General features: G+C 31.0%; 1 protein-coding gene and 1 long non-coding RNA gene across 4 annotated transcripts; one reads left to right on the top strand and one right to left on the bottom strand.

Annotated features, from left to right (window-relative positions):
• The first annotated feature begins 4,957 nt into the window (after window positions 1-4,957).
• On the top strand, window positions 4,958-7,935 carry LOC107953177 (pentatricopeptide repeat-containing protein At5g01110). Of its 3 annotated transcripts, none has more exons than XM_016888412.2 (3): window positions 4,958-5,116; window positions 5,224-7,485; window positions 7,621-7,935. In XM_016888412.2, exon 2 carries the CDS (start codon window positions 5,285-5,287, stop codon window positions 7,421-7,423), a length of 2,139 nt encoding a protein of 712 aa, XP_016743901.2. In that variant the 5' UTR covers window positions 4,958-5,116; window positions 5,224-5,284; the 3' UTR covers window positions 7,424-7,485; window positions 7,621-7,935. The 3 variants fall into 3 exon arrangements, with proteins under 3 accessions (XP_016743901.2, XP_016743904.2, XP_016743903.2); XM_016888415.2 differs by having other exon boundaries at window positions 4,960-5,116; window positions 5,210-7,485; XM_016888414.2 differs by having other exon boundaries at window positions 4,960-5,127.
• Window positions 7,936-14,573: 6,638 nt separating this feature from the next.
• Window positions 14,574-22,288, bottom strand: LOC107953176 (uncharacterized). The gene is made up of 5 exons (XR_005930526.1): window positions 22,030-22,288; window positions 21,579-21,780; window positions 20,956-21,505; window positions 20,730-20,846; window positions 14,574-14,848 (listed from the first exon to the last, which is right to left on the bottom strand). It is a non-coding gene; the product is annotated as an uncharacterized lncRNA (long non-coding RNA).
• Window positions 22,289-23,570: the final 1,282 nt, after the last annotated feature.

Here is a 23,570-nt window from a genome sequence, read left to right as displayed (position 1 = left end):
AAAAGGATGTATATTGTTAATATAGATCAAGATTTTCCAAGACCGAGCCTAGATCGAGGCAAAGCCAAGCAATTCGATTAAGCCGTTTAGTCAAGCACTTTTTGTAGTCCAAGGTAGGTTGTATGTAAATAGTACAACTACATTGTTAATACTTGTATTCATATTGTCATTGAATTGATATTGTACAAATTGTTAAGTTATAAATTGAGAATGCCTTGTGATATTTGAGATAGTAGAAATATCCTGTTGAACCTTAGGATATGAATTGGATATTCGTGCCAAGACATTGGGTGATTTGTACGCCAGTGTAAGACATGTCTGGGACATGCTTTGGCCGTACTATGAGAGCCAGTATAAGACCATGTCTGGGACATGGCATCGGCATCCAGATAAGGGCTAGTGTAAGACATGTCTAGGACATGCTTCAGCCATATTATGAGTGCCAGAGTAAGACATGTCTAGGACATGCATCGGCCTCGACAAAGATAGCCAGTGTAAGACGTGTTTAGGACACGCATCGGCTAAGAGTTGTGCTAGTGTAAGACATGTCTGGGACATGCATCAACATGCATATATGAGAGCTAGTATAAGACCATGTCTGGGACATGGCATCGGTAATTTATCCCATGTCGAAGGTTCATAGAATATCCAGTAGTATCCCAAAACGGTTCAATGGTGAAAGTTGTAGTTCAATTTTGATAAAGAAAGGGTAACCATGTTACGAGTGTTACAGGTACCTATATGATAAGCATGAGAAACAAGCTTAATTTAGAAATTAAAACTTGAGTAAGTTAAGTTATGTTTACCTTTGAGCTATAAGCATGATGGCAAATGGTGAGAATGTTGTTGTATACTTATTATATGCAACTTACTAAGCTTTATGCTTACTTTCTTTCTTTTCCCTTTTCTTTCAGTACTGCCAATTTACTCAAGGATCCCTTGAAGTCAGAGATATTAATCACATTATCATCCATTATACCTGGTATAGTTGGATTCATATTTTTATTGTGGCATGTATAAGGCTAAGCTAGTAAGTTGTATTATTGAGAAATTGTTCATGTATTTTGGTTTAAGATAAAAGCCCTTCATTACAGAATAACACTATGAAGATTGCAACTTATATCGGTAACACTTGCGTAATTATTCTAGTCGACTTAGGCATAACTCATAATTTTGTTGATGTCAAGCTGGTGAGGAAGTTGTTTCTGCCTGTAGAGCATTACTGCATACTGAAGGTCACCATTGCTGATGGGGGCAAATTTTCCACCTATGGGCTTTATAGAGTGGTCTTTTGGAAAGCTCAAGGCAGCTAATTTGCCACTTAATTTATGGTATTACTATTTAGGGGATGTGATATTGTTTTGGGGATTCAGTGGCTGTCATCCTTAGGATCTATAGTTTGGAACTTTGCTTAATTGACAATGTAATTTTCCTACCAAGGAAACTATTCACTCTTCAAGGAATCATACCTGGTGTTATTCAAATCATGTCTGCTACACAATACTCAAGGTGTTTTTCTTTGGTAGGGCATGAAGTAGGACCTTGTTTCGAAGTCATGACTTCAAACAATCAAGCTACATTAGCGGTAGTTGCCGAGGCTCCTAAAGTAGAACTGCAATAGCTCTTTGTAGAGTATGCTGATGTATTTTAAGCACTTAGTGGGCTACTTCCCCCTCGTTTGCAAGATCATAGAATTCCTTTCAAGGACGAGAACTTAGTGGTGAAGATTTGACCACATCATTATCCAACAGTTCAGAAGAATGAGACAGAATGGCTAATCCAATAGATGTTACAAGCAATAGTCATTTGAGACAATAATAACTCATTTGCTTATCTTATTGTCATGGCCAAGAAGAAAAATAGGAGCTGGAGGCTTTGTGCTGACTGTAGATGGCTCAACCAACTTACCATGAAGGACAAATTTCCCATTTTAGTGATAGAAAAGCTATTGGATGAGCTTGAATAGGCCAAATTTTTCTCCAAGTTGGACTAAAGGTCTGACTACCATCAGATTCAAATATAGGAACAAGACATTCATAAAGTTACCTTTTGAACACATGAAAGCCACTATGAATTCCTCGTTATGCCCTTTGGCCTCACGAATTCCCCATCAAGCTTTCAAGCTCTAATAAAATGCTATGTTTAAGCCCTTCCTAAGGAAATCCATTGTAGTGTTCTTTGATGGCATACTAATCTGCTCAGTTACAAGGTCTGACCACTTATCACATCTTAGGGAGGTCATTCATTATTAAGGACTCATACTAATGATGACATTCTAATAATGGCGACATGACAGCAGTGCGGTGGTGGTGTAGCGATGATGATGTATGAATGAGGCGTGGAAGAGATATGAGTTTTTGTGGTGTTATAGTAGTGGTTTGGTGAGAATGTTGTGGCTAATGGTGGTGATTTGGTGGTAAATAGTAAAAGAAATAATGGTTAGAGAAGGAGAAAAAGAGAGAAAATGGATGAGAGAAAGTTGAAATGAAAAGTAAATCAGAATTTTGGGTGTCTAGGTGCATGGGACGACAAGGTCAATGGGGGAGTAGGAAAAAGTGGAAATGAATGGCTCAAGGGGAAGTAAAGACAGGTAAGGGAACATAAGGAGCAAAATATGCGCTATTAAAGGAAATGAAAGCAACTTAAGAGAGGAAAGAATCTCTCCCTTATGGCAACTTTGGGTGGATGGCAAGTGGGGTGTTGACCAACCTTTTTAAGGCTAAAAATTCAAAAAATAATAATATTGGGTAAGGGGATTTGAACATAGGATCTTAGGGAATTTAATTAAGCCAGTTACCACTAGGTTATTTAACTTGCTTGCACATGAATTGAAGAAATTAAAAATAAAAATATGGGGCGTGACAATTAGTGTTTTCACCACATGAGTTACTATATAGTCATTAGCTCTTGTCTTCGATACTCTCAGGTTGTGTGGACACACTAAAGTCATTGAGTTCGCGATTTTTACATTTTCTCCAATCAAGTTTATCTTGGGAATCCCGAGTTACAGGTGCTCAGAAGTAATCAAGTTGGCTTGGTTGAAATAACCAGAGAGAAAGCATTCCTTATATAAATGCTCATTCTTCATCCTCTACTCACCTACATCTTAGTCTCCCCTAAATTATTTTTTTCTTTACTTGTGTGTTGAAATTTTCGGGTTTAAAGATTTATTTCTCTCTCGCTTTGAGGGAGACATATTCATAATTTTAAATTGTGTTTGGGTTCACGATGATGTCATGGAGCTCGGTAACCTAAAAATTTCACCTGCCATGTGAGTATGGCACCATCATTTAAGAAATTTGGATCGCTTTGCAACTCAAGGTCTAAGTTGGCGGTGATTATATCGTCTCAAGTTGAAGTGCAACTAGGGCTTCAAGGTTACAAAGGTTATGTTGTCAAAGGATAGAGCATAACTAGAGTACTAGTTGACGATGGTTATGTGGACACGACAACTATTTTCTCCTCGTCAGAGGAGCATGCTTCATAAAACCCACACGGAAGTGCAAGGAAGAAAAACACAAGAGTCTTCTAGTATAATCAAATAATTCGTTTTGTTCATGTCCACCAAAGGTAGTGACCCTGTTAATAAAACTTGTTACACCCCAATTATGTCACATGTTATAATAATGGGGTCACCACCTTTAGTGGACATGGACAAAACAAAATACTTGATTATACTAAAAGGCCACTACGTTTTTCTTCTTCGTACGCTTGTTTGAGTTTTATTAAGCATCCTCCTCTAATGAGGGAAAACTAGTTGTTGTGTCCGCATAACCACTGTCAACTACGACCCCATTTATGCTCCATCCCTTGACAACATAACATTTGTAAACTTGAAGCCGTAGTTACACGTTGACCCCAAACCGTATAATCACTGCCAATTGGGACCTTCAGTTGCAAAGCGATTCAGCTTCATAATTGATGACTTCATACTCACATGACAGATGAAATTTGTAGGTCACCCAACTCCATGACACTACTGTAAATTCAAACATTCATTAAAACTATAACCATGTGTATCTCAAATACGGACAAAAATAAATCTACAAACTTTTAATTTCCAACCGTAAGGAAAAAAGAAGAAGAAAAAAACAATTTTTACCAAAGTGAAAACACGTCTTATAGGACGCATTTTTATTCTCTCTCTTGAAAACGCATCTACAGGACACGTTTTCACTATTACATCAATGAAAATGTGCCCTGTAGGACATGTTTTCCTTTCTCTCTCCAAAATATTTTTATTTTAACCTTTTTTTATAATTTTTACAATTTTTTTGAAAATTTTAATTAATTTACCAGCAAGTAGCACATGTGGCCATCCATGTGGCATCCACGTAAGCAAATTAACAATACTATTAATTTTTCCATCCAATTATGGATAATTTAAAAAATAATAATAATAGTTTGAGGGCTGAAAAAAAAAGAGAGGACTAAATTAATTATTTCCAAAAAGATTAAGAGCGAAAATTGTAATTATGCATACATGAAAAAGAAGAATTGATGAAATATAAAATGAAATAATAAGTCTTTAATTACAAGACAATCTCTTTGGCTATTAATTAGATAAAATAATGATGCGTAGAAGGTTGCGAAGCATTGTTTTTCATATCAATGGTTAGGCCCAAATCAATGAAGAAGATAAAACCCATATCACTACTCAAATTTGCTGATTTCCTTCAAATATTTATACTAGTTAACACACTATTGAGAATGATTTTTTTTTAGTTTAGTTGATAGAATTTAAAATTTTTTATTTGGTTGAGAGAAATATATTTGGTGTTTCAATTAGAAATTTATTAAATTATATTAGGAGTGACCGAATTGTGAATTTATTAATATTTGAGTAACTAAATTATAAATTTATCAATAATTCAGTGACCAATTTGTAACTTAAATTAAATTATAGGGGCGTAGCTGGTAAATCAGGAGCTCTACATAACTTGTGGGTAAAATGAAGAACATTTGTTTGAGGACATCCCTTTGGCTCAATCGGTGGTAACGACCTTCTCCAATCGTATCGGAATGAATCTAAATAGCTGCCATATGCTTGTCAGTGTCAAGTCGTGTAGACATCACAGACTCCGTTCTTAAATGGTCAATCTCAGCTACAAAAAATGTAAGCCAAAGGTCTGTTAGCTTTATACTGTAAGATAATTGATAAAGCACATGGTATAATTGATTCGTATATTTGCTGCTTTCGTTAATGTAGCTTCGATTATGCAGTGCCAGATTGAACAGCTTGCAAAATTGATGCAAAAGGTTTGAAACCTACGCAAAATCACTCATGTCACGGCTACTCTTTCGAAATCTCCCTCTCAAGACTTCACCTACCCACAAATTTCTTAGAACTTTACAAACCCTACAAACCCCATCAAATGGGGAACCGGATTCGTTCATGGTGGAGAAGATTCTGTTCAGTTTAAAGCAAGGTAATGCGAACTCTTTGCATAATTATCGATTTCGAATAAACCCGTTGATCGTCGTTGAGGTTCTTTTGCACTGCCGTGAGAATTTGCAATTGGGTAAAAGATTTGTTGATTTTATTGTGCTTAACTGCTCGAATTTTAAGCATTCTTCGATGTCCTTAAGTGCAATGATTCATGTTCTTGTGAGATGTGGAAGGTTGCCTGATGCACAGGCTTTGGTTCTTAGGATGGTTAGGAAAAGTGGGGTTTCACGTGTTGAAATTGTGGAGTCTTTGGTTTCCACATGTGGAAATTTTGGGTCAAATGATTCTGTTTTTGATTTGTTAATTAGGTCTTATGTGCAAGCTAGGAAGTTAAGAGAAGGATCCGAGGCCTTTATGATTTTGAGAAGTAAAGGTTTTTGTGTTTCTATTAATGCCTGTAATAGTCTTCTTGGTGGATTAGTGAAGGTTGGATGGGTTGATTTGGCTTGGCAAGTGTATAATGAAGTTGTTAGAGCTGGGGTTGAGTTAAATGTTTATACATTAAATATTATGGTTAATGCTTTGTGTAAAGATGGAAAGATCAGTTGTATTAAATCTCTTTTATCAGAAATGAAAGAGAAGGGAATTTATTCTGATATTGTGACATACAATACAATGATTAATGCGTATTGCCGTGAAGGGCATTTGGAAGAAGCCTTTGGGTTGATGAAATCCATGTCAAATAAAGGGTTGAAACCAGGCCTTTTTACTTATAATTCAATTGTGTATGGTTTATGCAAGAGAGGGAACTTTGAAAGAGCAAAAGAAATTTTAAATGAGATGCTACGGATAGGGTTGAGTCCTGATACTACTACCTATAATACTTTGCTTGTTGAGAGTTGCAGAAAAAATAATATATCAGAAGCTGAAGACATTTTCAATGAAATGTTGCATCGAGGTGTTATTCCGGATTTGGTTAGCTTTAGTTCACTTATTGGGGTATTTTGTAGAAATAGACATCTTGATCAGGCATTAGACTATTTTAATAATATGAAGAGAGCTGGCTTGGTTCCAGATAATGTAATTTATACTATTCTTATAGATGGGTATTGCAGAAATCGTGCGATGTTGGAAGCTTTGAAGATCAGGGATGAAATGCTAGAAAAGGGATGTAATATGGATGTTGTTACTTACAATACCATTTTGAATGGGTTGTGCAAGGAGAAGATGCTCACTGAAGCAGACAATCTATTGCATGAGATGACAAAAAGGGGTGTTTTTCCTGATTTTTATACTTTCACAACACTCATCCATGGACATTGTAAGGATGGAAATATGAATAAAGCTCTAAACTTGTTTGATGCAATGACTCAAAGGAATATTAAGCCAGACATTGTGACATACAACACCTTAATTGACGGGTTCTGCAAGGTAGGTGAAATTGAGAAGGCCAAGCAGCTCTGGGCTGGTATGATTTCTAGAAAGATTATTCCTAATCACATTTCTTATCGAACTTTGATAAACGGGTTTTGCAGCATTGGTCATGTTCCGGAGGCATTCAGGTTGTGGGATGAAATGGTAGGGAAGGGTATTAAGCCCACTCTTGTGATTTGTAATAGCATCATAAAGGGCTATTGTCGATCAGGTGATACGTCAAGAGCTGATAAGTTTCTATCCAAGATGACTGCAGAAGGAATTGTTCCAGATAGCATTACATATAACACTTTTATCAATGGATTTGTCAAAGAAGAGAATATGGACAAAGCTTTTCTCTGGATTAACAAGATGGAGAATCAAGGGCTTTCTCCTGATGCTATTACATACAATGTAATTCTAAGTGGGTTTTGTAGAGAGGGTAGAATGCAAGAAGCTGAAATGGTATTAAGGAAGATGATTGAGAAAGGCATAGATCCTGATAGGTCTACATACACATCACTCATAAATGGACATGTTACCCAGGACAACTTAAAGGAGGCATTTCGGTTTCATGATGAAATGGTACGAATGGGATTTGTGCCTGATGATAAATTTTAGTCATCCTTTCTTATATCTTGAAGGACTGAGTTAATATGTTGTGTGCCAAACATACACCAAAGGTTAGTTTTTCCTGTCTCTACATAATTCACTAATCTCTAGTCATTCTTGGTTGGAGATGTCTATATGTGCTGGTTCAGTTTTGTTATATGCCAAATATATATATATCTATGACTAGTTTTCTTGTATCTTCATAGGTTGCTGCTATACGGTCCATCTGATGATTGTAAAGTCTTAAGGTCTAAGCATTAACCAGAAGCGCCGTGAAGCAGATATCGGAATCTCACACTAGGGTTGATTCGTATGTTATTCAGGTGGGAGTTTGAGAATTGAGATAGTGAAGTTAATGCATTTATTTAGCATGCAGGAGACTTTGGATCAAGGAGTGAGCTAATTGTTGCCTTTAATACTTTTTCAACTCAACTATATATTCGTTCTGAAAGTAAGGGTGTGTGTCATGGCTGTACATATCTTTTTACAATTACTTTTAACTAAAATTGCTTGTTTACATATATGTGAAAATCTTGATACATTTGAAAATTGGGAACAAAATTAGTGCGAAAGCTTTAAAACCAAGTAAAATTGTGTCTGCATCTGTTTTGTATATTTTGATAGCATATGTGCAACAGCAAGTAAAATTTGGGACAAAATTAGTGTGAAAGCTTTAAAACCAGAAACTCCCAGTGGTAAAAGAAGATGAGACACATGGAAATCCATCTTTATCATATTTTAACAAAATCAAAACTACAGCTAATTCCAAATCGCTTGGTTTCTTTCTGATACTTACGATATTAATTAAAATGAAAGCCTTTCAAGTTTCAACTACAATTGATGGACTTTATGCCTGAAATTTTGCTAAGAATAATTATCCTCATTTTCTGTGATAAAATCACATCACATTAAATTAGCTTCTGTTGATTCTTAATAAATAAGGCTTCGCTGTAAAATTATATCTTGATCCTTAAAAATAATAAAAATATTATTTAATCTTTTAAAAATTATAATTATTAAAACAGTAAAATTATATTTTTACTATTATAAAAATATAAAACTTAATTTCCAAAAATAAATTTTCTGACTTAAGGGTACAGAGTAGAAGACTTGTAGACAAGAAGTTGATTTATATGATATATTTTGGTGTGAAGCTGCACATTTCTTCTTGAAAATGAAAGCTTTGGCCTAAATAAACCCATTTCAATGGTTCCATCTTTTTCTTTCTTATATAATTTGCAACTCAATTATTCAACCCTTTATATTTGGTGGGGGTCGAAAATGTGGAATTCATCACCAGTTGCCTTCCGATACAAATACATTAATTTAATTATAAAATTATTTATAAAAAAATCTTTTGCATGTGTATGAGTATAGAAATTATATATTTAGAATATAAATGTGTTTTAAAATAATATATAATAAACAATGGAATGTATGGTTTGAAACTAATTAATAATAACACATGAAATATGTACAATCTTAAAAAAAAAAAGATTAAATTGTCAGTAAAACAAAATTTAAATATATGGACACATCAAATTAAAAATGCTAAATGAGTACAATTTTATATCATGGTGTTATCATTAATCTTGAGTTGGTGCTACAATAAAAAAAAATATTAATATTAGAAATTCTATCACATGTGTATGGATATGTGTTTATAAATAACAAAAAAAATTTGAAATGTAAGGTTTGAAACTAATAATTATAACAACAAATATGCAATATGTACGGAAATTGAACTAAATAAATAATTGTTTAACTTGTGAGTAAAAGAAAATTGAAATAAATAAACACAACATATTAAAAATATAAAATGCACTCCAATTGTTTATTATGGTATTTTCATTTTACGATAACATGTCAAAAAGTTATCATTTAGTGAAAATAAAATTTAATATTAAAAATTTATTTTTCAAAAATTAAATATCTAGTTGACTTGTGACATCAACACAATTAGTGTCATAATCTATATTAGAAATTTTATCACACGAGTATACATGTGGAAACTACAAATGTGTGTCATACATAAATTTAGTGAAAAAAAAACATTTTATGTTAAAAATTATTTTTTTTAAAGTTTACTCAAGAATTACTATTAGCATAGTGGTAAAGAATTTGTTTATAAATCTATTATACACAAGTTTAATCTATAGACATGTTAATTTTAATACTTTTATTTAAAAAATTATATAAAAGTGTGGAAAAAACCATCAAAATAATAATAGTGTTCATTTAATAAAAGACAATACTAGTAAATATTTTTAAAAGAATATATTAATAAAAAAGAGTATAATATAGATAAAGTAATAAATGTTTATTTTAAAAATATTTTATATAAAATGTAAAAAAAAAAACAAACTTGACTCTAAAACACTGATAAAAAAAATATTACAAGATGTATGATTGTTTGCAGCAATGATAGAGATTAGTGAAAAGTCTATAAACCAAATTATTAAAGTATGCAGTTTTGGTTGTACAATTTTGACCCCAATAGGTACACTTACTGTTTGAGAGAATTGGTTTAATTTGCTTTTCATATTTTCATTCAATTATAATGTATTAGATGTAACTTATTCACTAAATTACAATTTTACTCCAATAATCACTTTTTCTTTTTTCACTTTTTTTAATAATTATGCTCAAAACCAAATTCCTTACCTTAAACCTTAAACAGAATAAGTGTTCTTTTCATCTCATACATAAAATAATAAATCTTCACTTAAATAACTATTTAATAGCTTGTTAAAATACAATCAATATGAATCACTATCTTCTAAAAAGTAAACTTTGATATAATTTTCGGTAGGAGTGACCAAAACTCGATTCAACTTGAAAAAATCGAAAAAAAATTCGAATTTCGAGTTAAACAAATCGAGTTATTCGAGTTAATCGAGTTATTCGAGTCAACTCGAATTTTTTTTTCGAATTTCGAGTTCGAATCAAGTTGAGTTTTCGAATTCGAATAACTCGAATAATTCGAATAATTCGAATATTAAACTATAGTATTTTACATTTTTACCCCAAACTCCCAAACCTTTTTACTTTTCTCTCAAAATTTTTACTCCTTCCTACTTTCCCCCCAAAACTTTTACTCCCCTTCTATCCCAACTCCCCAATCTACCCAAAATCCATTTCCCACCAAAATTTTACTCTTCCATTTACTTTTTCTCAAAATTTTTGATTTTCCCCCATAATTTTTACTCCCTCCCACTTTCCCCCTAAAACTTTTACTTCCTTCCAATCCACCTCCCATCTTCCCCAAATCCATCCCCCCAATTATTTTTAATATTTTCCCTCCAAAATTTTACTCCCCCTATTTACTTTCCCTCAAACTTTTATCCCCCAAAACTTTTTATTTTCCCCCTAAATTTTTGCTTCTCACCTTTTACTCTCAAATAAAAAATCAAAATTATCCAAAAAAAGATCACTAAACATAAATAGTAATAATTTTATTTATATCTACTATTTATATTATTAAATTAAATTTCACATTTTATATTATTTATATTATTAAATTGTTTAGTCATATTGAATAGTTATATTAAAATTAAATTATTAATTATGCCATTAAATATTCATGTTAAAATTTTATATTGGTATTCACATTTTATCTTTAAAATAACTTTTATTAAAAAATCATATTTTTACATTTAATATATTTTTTAATTCCAAAATACATAGTGACAAGAATCTAAAGATAATTGAAAAAACTAAGCAAGCAAATAAGCTAACCCGTATATAAAAGATTAATAAATAAATTATGAGGTGATGAAAGTTAATAAAAATTTTGATTAAGGTGGATAAATTTTATTATGATGGGTGACAGTGATTACAAGGACCCAAAATTATTTTTTAAAATTTAACTCGAACAAATAAATTTGATTCGATTCGATTCGAATTCCATCTCACTCGACTCGATTTGAGAAAATTTCAAATCAAATTAGGATGATAAAATATGATTCGTCAACTCGATTAACTCAAAATTTTTTCATTCAATTCGATTCGATCGAACGCTCACCCCTAATTTTCGGTACAAAATAAAGCGACAAAGATTTTCTCAATATAAACTTTTTTTAGAGATCAAATCTATTCAAATATAGAAACTTAGGTCACATCAAAAGGCATCATATTATGACTTGATTTTTCACCTTTTTATCTTCATTAAAGTGTTGTTACAATTTTTTTTTAAATGTTATTAAAGATTAAACTATTTTGATAAAAGAAATGTCAACAAAATATAATAAGTTAGATTGATGTACTAAAAAATAATTAAGTTAGAAGTAGAGTTATATAATTTTTTATGAGAGAGAAAATAAAAGGTTAGAAATAGTTGAAAATTATTTTAATTGTGATTCACAAGTTATCATAATTTTAAATCATTACAATTTAAAAATAATAGAAGACAGATATGAGTGTAAATATATGTTGATGGGTATCATGGTGGCTGATGACATAGCAATGTCACTGTCAATATGTCATCCATAATATATATATTCTGCTTTCATAAATGTTTATCATATGATTTCATATATCTGGTCAAATGGATTTTGATGAAATCAAAACTTAAAAAACACAAAATTTCCTATAACTATAACAAATTTTTTTAATATATTTTTATTGAAAAATTAAATAAATTAATCATTGTAAGTTACATGAGTAAGCAAAATAATCCCACCATTATAATATGGTGTTTATATATAAGATATTAATAAATTTAACTTTCAACATTTACACATTTATTCAATTTGATCTCTAATTTTTTATTGAAAATAAATTAAAAATTTTTGAAATTAATAAGGCTAAAGGGTAAAAAAAAGACTTAATTTAGAAAAAAAATCAATTAAATCATTTTAAAATTTAAAAGAAATATTTAAAATATATATATAAGTTATAGAAATGTTAAAAAATTATATTAAAAAACAATACCAACCCATTAAAATCTAATGGTTATAAGATTTTTAAAAAATTGATCCCTAATCTTTCATTGTGTCGGTATTGTTATTTTTTAATAAAAATTTATAATTTTATTTTTTTTACAACTTTAATTTATAATTTTTATGATTTTTAAATTATTTAAAAATTTAAAAGGGCATAATTGATATTTTTTAATTTATTACTAAGGCCTTTTTGGCCCTTTAGCTTTATTAGTTTCAAAAGTTTCTAATTTAGTTCCAATAAAAGAGTAGGGTTAAATTGAAAAAAATGTGTAAAGGTTGAGGGCTAAATTTATTATTATACCTTACATATAAACACCAAAATAAACATTTAACTGTGTAAAATTAATGGAAGTGTTGTTTTGCTCACTCATATAATGTACAAGGGCTAAATTGATATTTTTATTCAATAAAATATTTTATTTCGTAACATTGTTTTGCTCACTCATATAACGTACAGGGGCTAAATTGATATTTTTATTCAATAAAATATTGTATTTCGTAACATTCTTTCAAATCATAATTAAGTAATTGCACAATAATTAAAAAGTATATTGCATAATCTTTAAAAGATATATACATTTGATAATAGAATTAATATTAATTTAAATAAAAATAATTTAAAATAAGAAGATATTGCTTATTAATTAAATTGAATCGTTTAAATTATAATAAAAGTGTAATTAAAAGGGATTGCTTCAACATTTTGAATAAAAGTAAAACAATTTTATATAAATATCTTAAAAGTTAAATTTCAACAACTATTATTTCTGCTACAAAATGGCTAGCTTCGGAGAGGGGTTAGGTTAAACTCAATATAGATGGAGTTGTTTCGACTAGTACTCAATTGGCTGCAATTGGGGGCTTCATTTATGATGATGGGGTAGCTGGGTTTGTGGTTACTCGATGACATTAAGGAAAGATGAAGTGTTTCAAATTGAAGCAAGATAGATGTTAGAGGGGCTTCGACTAGCTTGGGACAAAGGCTATCGACAAGTTGAGCTTGAATCAGATAATACTTTGTTAGTTGAATTAATGTTAGCCGATAACTGTACTACTAGTCATATTGTAGAATTACATGCTATTCACAAAATATTGCATAGAAATTAGAATGTTCAGATGTGTCACCTTCCCAGAGATCACAATACATGCTGCCCTAAGGTTCACAAGTATTCAAGTGTTCTCCGTCCCTTCTCAAGCTATAAGGGGGTTGATTCAAAAGGACAATTTGAGTTTTGATTTATGATTTCATTGTAATCGACTACTGCTATTTATTATTTACTGAAAAAGAAGTAGTTTAAGAATTGAGATTAGGATTTTGATTTTAATTTGGATTAGATAAAATTAATTATAATTCTAATGTATTAAATTTATTCAACTAACTATTATTTTTTAAAAAATTAATGTTAAAACTTAAATTCAATTTTTTAATATTAAAAATTATATTTAATTTTTTTTCTAATTTAAAACAAAAAAACAAAATAAATTCAAATTGTATCAATTATAATAAAAATAAACTATATTAATCTTGTTGGAAATCAATTTATCTAATTTGGATGAGATTATCACAGTATATTTTCTAGTTTTCTAATAGTTTGTTTTTATAAGTGAAACAAAGATTATTAAATCATTTAATTGTATTATAAAAATCTATGAAAGAAATTAAAGATAATTGGAAAAAGTTCAACTAGTCTATTTAGACAAATTAAAAAAAAATCCAACTTCCTAAATATTAAAATAAGATATAATTTAAAAATAAATAATAATAGTAAATTTTTATTTTAATATTCTGTTTCAATCTATCATTCTCATTAGCGTCCTCATTATTGATCTCCTTTTTTAATTTATTATCTTCATCTTCTATCTATGTTGAATTTCTTATGTAATTTAATTATTTTAGAGTTGCAAATCACCTAAATAATTATAAAATAAATCATAATAATAATTTATTTTAAATTGGAGATTTTTATGTAATTATAATTAGAAAAATAGCATTAATAATGTACAATTATCAAGTCAAACTTACACATTATAGGGGAAAGTGAATAAGAGTGGTTGGAAATAAATTTAATATAATATGCATAATAAACTAAATAAATATGTAATGAAGGACTATCAAAATTTTACATTTTTTTGATTAAAATGAATTTCCATTTCTCTCGATGAGATTGATATTTAAACGTGATTAGAAATTCTCTCATCGGAAAAAAAACATAAAATTCGATCAAATTTGGAGCGTCATAGTGATTATCAAACTGACCTATTCGATCAGTTGTTCAATCATTACACATTAAAACATAAATTTAAACACACAAATAGCCAAAAATCGACAAATTCTAAAATAAAACCAAAGTAACCGAATTGAACAAATTATCAAATTTTAAGTATATGCCAAACGCTATAATAATACAAGGGTCTTTACTAACTCAGCGAAAATGCGAGGACTTTGAGTCAATGCTACTTTGATGTCTCAAACTCACGATCCAGCAATTACCTGCACACAAAAAAATTTAACTAGTACTTTGAACTTGCAAAGTTTGAATGGTGTTCTACTGAAGTCTAATATACCACGTAATCAAAGCATACTAACAATTCCATAACAAAATAGATTTTATAACTTGTCGAAACCAATTTTTGGAAAACGTGTTAACTTTAAATTTTAGAAATAAAAACGAAAAAACGGGAGTCGTCACCAATTCTTTTTTATGAGGTGTGATCAAGTCACTTTAAATTAATCATTTTAATAAAAGTTAAGATTTATTAAAGCGATAATTTTTTGGTCTACGAAAATTAAAAAATGAGTTCAGGAGTCGGTTACGTACGAGGAAGGATTAGCACCCTCGTGACACTCAAAAATTGGTACCTAGTTGATTAATTAGTGGCTTAGTGTCGAAACTTTGAAAACTCGAAAGACTTTAAAATACGATCCATCTTTTTATAGAAACACTTGAATGTTAAAGAACTTCTCGTCTCGAAATAATAAAATGTCACATCCAGTAAGTTAGGACACAACATCTTGAATTTTCGAGAACGAGCTTGCCTTTTATTTAAAATTCGTGTATTTTAACTTTTTAAAAGGGTATTCGATTATTTAGAGTAAACGAGAAAAATCAAAACCCAGTAAGTTAGGGCACGATATCTCGAACTTCCAAATACCGAATATTGCCTTTGTTTGCAAAAATCTTATCTCGAGTTAACAAGATGTCATATCTAGTAAGTTAGGACACAACACCTCGTATCTCAGAGAATAAGCATTTTATTCAAAATTCGTGTTGCAATTTTAAAAGAATATTCCGTTATTTAGATTAAATGAGAAAAATCGAAATCCAATAAGTTAGGGCACGATTTTCTCGAAATTCCAAATACGGATCATTGCCTTTATAAAAGAATTAATTTTGGGTAGGATAAAACATAAATTCATAATAAAACGAGATAATAGAGAATGCATAAACAAATAAAAAATTCGGTATTGACAGGCATAACATAATAAACATAAAAACGAATGTGAAAGATAATAACGATAGGAGAAAAGATAAAACAAATGGGTAAAATGAATAAGCTAAAATAAAAAAGAAATAATAAATAAGCTAAAAAAATATTTGAAATTAAAAAGAACTAGTAGTAAATAAATATTATGTAAAACTATTTAGAAAATGATAGTAATAGTAGTGATAATAATAATATGAAAAATATAACAATAGTGAAATGATAATATAGGTATAATGCTTAAAATACAATAATATCGAAAATATAAATATATAGAAATATAAATAGGTAAGTAACAAGAAAATCTATGTAGATGAAAATATAGTAGTAATAATAATACTATAGTAATAATGATCATAAAAAAATTAGTAATAATAAAAAAATAAAAAAATAAAAAAATATAATGGTGACAGTAATAAAAAAATGTTAATAATGATAAAATACGGTGGTAATAATAATAATATATTGATAATAACTAATAAAAGGAATAAAAATAATAGTAACGATAAGAATATTAATAATAAAAATAATAACAATAATAATATATACATGAATAATAATAATAATAATAATAATAATATAAAGAATAGGAAATAATAATATACTAATAAGAATAATAATAGGTTAATAATAATAGGAGGAAATGATAATAATATATTAATAAGGATACAAATAATAATAATAATAATAATAATAATAATGGTAAAATAGCAAAAATAACTAAAATGACTAAATTAAACTTAAAATAGGAGTTCGGGGCGAATTTGGAATAAAAGTACAAAGAAAAGGACCAATTTAGGCGTGCGGATAACAAGGGAAGACCAAAATGGGCAATATTCCATCCTCTCAAAATGCACAGCACCAAGAGGGACCCAATTGAACTCCAAGCACAAGTTTAAGGTGAGATTAAAATAAAGAAAAAGCTTAATTGCAAAGTAATAAAAAGCGGAAGGGCTAAAAGTGCAATTAGCCCTTCCGTAAAAAACACGCAGATCTTCAACAGAGGCGGGTCAGATAGGGTCGGCCTCCCCAAAACGACGTCGTCTTGGGGTTTGGGGAGGCCAGTGAAAATGATGTCGTTTCTTTAGTGTTATAAAAGCAAAATTTTTTATAAAAAATTCATTTTCCCTTGTTTCTGAAAAAAGGGGGGGCTCTCTCATTTCTCTTTGGCCAAAGCCAGAATTCAGCGAGAAAACTGTCGTAGGGTCGCCGCCAGCCACCGCGTGCGGTGGCCGAAACTCCAAAAGGTACGATTTTTTTATATATTTTTTTATGTTTGTAATAGTCGTATATATGCGAGGAAATAGATTCGAAAATAGGAAAACATATACAATAAAAGAGGAAACCTTGACAACGAATCGTTTTCTTCTTCAACTGCTATCTGTTTTTGATTTGTTTTTGTATTTGAACACCTACTGTTTGTATTGATAATCTTTTTTTTTCAAAAAAAAAAGAACCCCCTCACATTCGGTTTTCTTCCCTTTTTATAGCCCTTTCACCATGCCTTTTTAATCTATTGCTTGCGTGTTTATTTTATTTTTACAGGCTAGTCGGTGGTGGTGGAACAGGTGGGGGTGGCAGACACGCCAGTGGTGGTGGATGGGATAAGGGCAGACCTAGGTGCGGCGCACCTAAGGTTTTCTTTTGTTTTTCTGAATTGAAAAGTTGTGGGCTTGGTGGGCTAGGTTTAATTGGGGTTTATTTTGGGGTTAGTGGGTTGCCTTGGGTTTTAATTGTTGAGCCGGGCAAAAATTGGTGTGAACATAATTAAAAACATAAATCAACCTAACTCTTAACATACATAATCCAAATATTTACATGTACTTTACAAATATGAACCGGTATTACAACATTTCATTTGATAATTCCTTTAAATATTTAGAATATTAGAGTGGTTCAAGGACACCATCGAATAGAGTCAAGAGTGCTCTCTTAGGTCTCCCGAAGAAATAGTAAATACTGTGGTTGGGAAGAAGATGAGTGGTGGCTTTGGAACGATGGTGGATCAAAACGAATTTGCCTTTTTCGAAAAAGAGTTAATCAAACTAACGGTGAAAAGCTCTCTAATGGTTCCATGTAAGAACCCGATGTTACTATGTTCAGTTTGAACGAAGAAAACATATAATCCAGCTAGCTTGAGGGCACAGTTGAAGAGTATTTGGAAGACAAAAAAGAAATTCGATATATTTATTGCAGGTCAGAATTTGTTTACGATTTCTTTCAAAGATGAGAAAGATTTGAAACAAATTTTGGAGGAACGTCCATGGCTCCTTCGAAAGCAACTAATCATCTTTGATAGGTTGGTTCAACCTATTGAAAGAAATAAGATCAAGCTTATTTACTCTCCGTTCTGGATAAAGGCAGGTCCATGTCCTCCTGAGTGCGACAAGAAAGACCTAATGCATGCAATAATTTAATTCAAGTTTACAACTATTCAACCTATCATATTGATGTGGAAATTAACGAAGAAGATAGTCAAAACAAATGGCTGTTCACTGGGTTCTATGGTAATCCACATTAATCAAATAAACATGAGTCTTGGAACTTACTTCGATAATTAAGAAATATCTATCCATTGCCATGGTGTGTATACGAGGATTTTAACGAGATTATGTACATACATGAAAAAATTAAAGGGAGAGTAAAGGATGAAAGACAAATGGAGGAATTTCGGGGAGTTTTAAAAGAATGTGGTCTAGCCGATATGGGTTTCAGTGGGCAAAAGTTTACATGAGAAAGGGGTAATTTCGAAGAGACAAATATAAAGGAGAGACTCGATAGGGGGGTTGCAAATCTGGAATGGATGAATTTATTTAGTGATTACTCGATACAAAATCTACCCCTCTTTTTCTGATCATTGCCCAATTCTCATCCAGACTGTGCCAAATATGAAACGTTCTAGAAATAATTTTTTTTTAAATTTGAGTCTTGGTGGATAACTGAGCCCTCATGTGAGGGATTTATCAAGAAAGTATGGACAGAGAAGTCTGGTAATGTCTTGGAAAAATTGGAACACACCCGGGTTAGTCTACAGACATGGGAAAAAAACATTAAGGCAAATTGGAGAAAGAGGTCAAAGAATCTTCGTGAACGCCTAGTCAAGCTCAATGGAATGGATAGGGATGATAATATTTTGGCAGAGATAGTTGATGTGAAATTAGAGTTAAATTGGGAGATGGAGAAGGAGGAGTTGTACAAAGAACAAAGAGCTAGAGCAAATTGGTTGCGACAAGGGGATAAAAATACGGCTTTCTTCCATAGCATAGCATCTTAGAGACATAGAATAAATAAAATACAAAGGTTGGAAGACAATTAGAACAGAAGAGGAAGAAGTGGAAGAGATTATACGAGACTACTTCGTGAGGATATTTCATTCTAATGGGATTGGCGATACTAGCCACCCTTTTTCAGGTGTTGATCGGAGTATTAGTGAAGAAATGAACCACATGTTAACTACAGAATATAATGAAGAAGAAATTATTGAGGCACTTAATGGTATTGGCCTGACAAAATCTTATGGCCCTGACGATTTCCTAGCTATTTTCTTTCAGACATTCTAGCACATGGTGGGAAAAGAGGTTAGTGATTTTTGCTTAGTAGTTCTTAAAAAAGGACAATCTTTAGAAGTCTTAAATCATACAAATATTGTTTTAATCCCAAAGATACCTCTCCTGAAAAATCCATCAAAATTTAGACCAATTAGTCTTTGCTCGATTTTTTATAAAATAATCTCAAAAACTATTGCAAATCGATTTCAAAAAGTTCTTGATTATTGCATTGATCCGGCTCAAAGTGCCTTTGTACCGGAAAGACTAATCACTGATAACGCCTTGCTCGCCTATGAGATTCTTAATTCTATGCGGAAGAAAAAGGTGGGAAAAAAGGGATTTATGGCATTTAAGATTGATATGAGCAAGGCGTATGATCGGGTGGAATGGGAATTATTGAAGCAAATGATGGCCAGAATGGGTTTTGATGAAAGGTGGATTCGACTTATTATGAACTGCATAAATACAAGCTCATACTCGGTTGTTCTAAAAGACATGGTAGAGAAAAAATTTATTCCACAGAGAGGCTTATGCCAAGGGGATCATTTGAATCCCTTTTTATTCCTCATTTGTAGTAAGGGTTTATCTACTTTATTAAGAATTGCAAGAGAGGAAGGGCTTTTGAGAGGAGTTAAGACAAGTAGAAGAAGCCTTCAGATTACTCATTTCCTTTTTGCTGACGATTGTATTCTATTTGGGGAAGCCTCTGAAAAAGGTACAGAAATTTTCAAAAAAGTGTTAAAAGAATATGAAAGTTGTTCAGGGCAATACGTGAATTATGGGAAATAAACTGTGTTCTTCAGCTCAAACACTAATGATATGGTCCAATGAAATATTTCAAATAGATTGGGGGTCAAAAGGTCAAACAACTCTGAGAAATATTTGGGTCTCTCAAACATGGTGGGCAGAAAGAGACGTCAGGCTTTTCAACACTTAAAGACCGCATCAAGATGAAAATCGATACCTGGAGTACAAGATTGTTATTACAGGGAGGGAAAGAAGTCTTCATAAAGACTGTTTTACAAGCAATTCCTACTTATACGATGGGATGTTTTCTTTTACCAAAATTTTTATGTGAAGAAATGGAACAAACAATAGCAAAATTCTGGTGGCAAAAAAGGCATGGGAGACGTGAGATACATTGGTGTTCATCGAGTAATTTATGTGAATTGAAGGAGAATGATGGTCTTGGATATCACAACTTAGCAAAATTCAACCTTGCCTTTCTTGCAAAGCAAGGTTGGAAACTAATTGAAAATCTGAATTCTCTTCTAGCACAAACTTTAAAAGCAAAATCCTACCCGAACACTAATTTCTTAAATTCAGATCTAGGAAACTTACCATCATATACTTGGAAAAGTATGTGGGCTGCAAAAGGTCTCTTGTTAACAGGTCTTTGTTGGAGAATTGGCAATGGACGTGACGTTAGAATTGAAGAGGATGTTTGGGTTTCAAATGCTGAAAATTCACACATTCAATAATTGGCGAGAAACCAGAACATAACGAGGGTAGGAAATCTGATCGACAACAACACTAGATCTTGGAAAACATAATTGATCGAACATACCTTCTCAACTGGTGATGCCCAAAAAATTCTCCAAATTCAGCTGATTAAGAATCCCCATGATGACTTTCTGGCTTGGAGGGGGGAGTCAACAGGTGAGTATACAGTAAGGAGTGGGTACAAAATCCTATTACATGGTAATTTGCTTAATGATAATAGATACAGCCCGATCGAAATCAGAAAATGTTACAAAAAGCTATGGAATAGTAACTTCCCTTCAAATTACTTATTACAGTTTGGAGAGCCACTTTGAACAATTTGCCTACTCTAGTAAATCTCAGAATTAAACGATTAACAAACAAGGCGGTCTATCCAAGATGCATGCAAGGACTAGAAAATAAGGAGCATATCTTTTGTGACTACGCTGTTACAAAAAAGACATGGGATAAATTAAATTACGCCTGGCCCCAGGAGTTATCTCAGTTGGAGTTCTTGGATTGGTTTACCTGGATTATGCTGAATAGTGAGAAAGATGTCTGTCGAGCCTATGTTTGCGCCATTTGGGCTATCTAGTCTGCTAGGAATCAGTGTATCCATGAAGGTCGAAGGAGATCTGGAGCAGAAATAGAAATATTTATTTTACAGTATTTCCAAGGGCTAAATAATATCAAGCAAATATCCCCTACCTTAAGACCGCCTACCGAACTCTGGAGACCTCTGGAGCAAGGGTTCTGCAAAATTAATTTCGATGCTGCAGTGGATATAAAAAAAAAATATAGATCCTACTCAGGAGTCATCGTCCGAGACTGTAATAGGGATGTCTTGGCTTCGAAAACCACAATACATGAGAATGTTCCTTCGGGATTTGCAGCCGAAGCCATTGCATGTCTACAGGCAGTGAAAATAGGAAAGGGTCTGGGATTAAATTATGTTGAAATTGAATGAGACTCTCTGACGGTTATGAAGCGAGTCAAAGGAAAAAAGTGGAGATAAATCGGTAATAGGACCATATATTCAAGACATTAAGGAACTGATTAAGGGTTTTCATGAAAGCAAATTTCAACATGTAAGACGGACAGTAAATGAGCATGTGCATATATTGGCAGCAATAGGATTAAAATGGAGAACAATACTCACCTTGCCCAGAGAAATGATGGTTCAGATATTACAGTAGCGGAGGTTGATTGAGGATGGTGATGAAGGAGAACAGAAAGACTACAGGAATATGAGAAGAGAACTTTTTGTTTTTAGACGTTTGATCTTCTCCAGGGGCTGTTTCAATTTTGAGAAGTAGATATTTTCAATTTAAGAGTTTTCTAGAAAATGACAGCTCTTACAGCTGGGTTGCTTTTTCCTTTCATTTTTGTCATTTCTTTATTTTCTTGTAATTCTAAGCATTTGATACTTAAAAGCGATCAATTCACGACGATATTTGCTTTCAACGATTCCCCTAACTCTTTTCACTTCAATGTAAAAAAAATATACAAATTTATTTAAAACTAAATCTAAATTATCAAATTTATGATAATGAATCGAATTTTAATTATTCTAACTATAACTTTATTTATAAACTCAATTTAATCAAGATTCATATATAGCTATTCTTTTCCAATCTTCTAATATAAATTAAACTAAATAATAATACATTAATTCAAATAATAATAACAAAGCGCACGCACTCATGCCACTATTCATGTCAACTAAATTGTCTACGGCCTAATTACGATATTAGTCCCCCATTAATAGATAAAAGTTCAATTTAATCTTTAAAACAAGATAAAAATTAATTTATAAAAATATAAAATTTATCCTTTCGAATGCAATTTCCAAAATAATTTATTTGAAAAGACATAAATACCTTGGGATTATATTTGTTATGTTATTAAAAAAATTATCTTCTAGGCATAAATACCCTTGTGACAATATTTTCTATGTTGTGCCACAAGTTAATTAAACATCACTTCAATCAAAAGCTTTTATTAGTATTAAAAACTCTCTTACATGTGTATGTCTATGAAAATCATTTATTTAGAATACAAATGCGTTTAAAATAGCATACAAAGAATAATAAAATGTATGATTTAAAATTAATTAATGATAATAACACACAAAATATTTATGCTATTAAAATAAAAAAATTAGATTAAATTACAAGTAAAATGAAATAAAAAGACTAAAATATCTTCAAATAATATAATTTTTTTTGATAAATCAAATAATATAATTTATTCTAAATGGGAAGAGACATTAAGTAATTTCCCTAATTGAGTTGGGGCTCGGTTGATGGGTGACATCAACTCAGTACAAAGCTTTATAAATAGTAAGTATAAATACACAAATATATAAAATTTTAGAACACATATATACTTATTAAAGTTTCAAATAGAAACAAAATATTGATTTAGTTCAAATGGGAAATAAAAATATTTTATATGCATGGTGTCCCTAGTTCAAATTTCATTATGGATAATTTTTTATTGATTTATAAAAATATAAAAAGACAAAAACACTCACATAATTATATAATTTACTTAGCAAATAAAATGATTTTTGGTAATTCTCTAACCAAGTTGAAATTCTAAGGCTTAATAAATAGTATATATAAGTATATATATTATATTAAATAATTTATTTGATGATTTTTTATGCATTTCTTAAAATACCCATAAACTTTTTTA

Source organism: Gossypium hirsutum, chromosome A07 (assembly GCF_007990345.1).
Source record: "Gossypium hirsutum isolate 1008001.06 chromosome A07, Gossypium_hirsutum_v2.1, whole genome shotgun sequence".
NCBI classification, from domain to species: Eukaryota; Viridiplantae; Streptophyta; class Magnoliopsida; order Malvales; family Malvaceae; genus Gossypium; species Gossypium hirsutum.
Note: the sequence above shows the minus strand (reverse complement) of the source record. Positions and strands in the feature narration are given on the sequence as shown.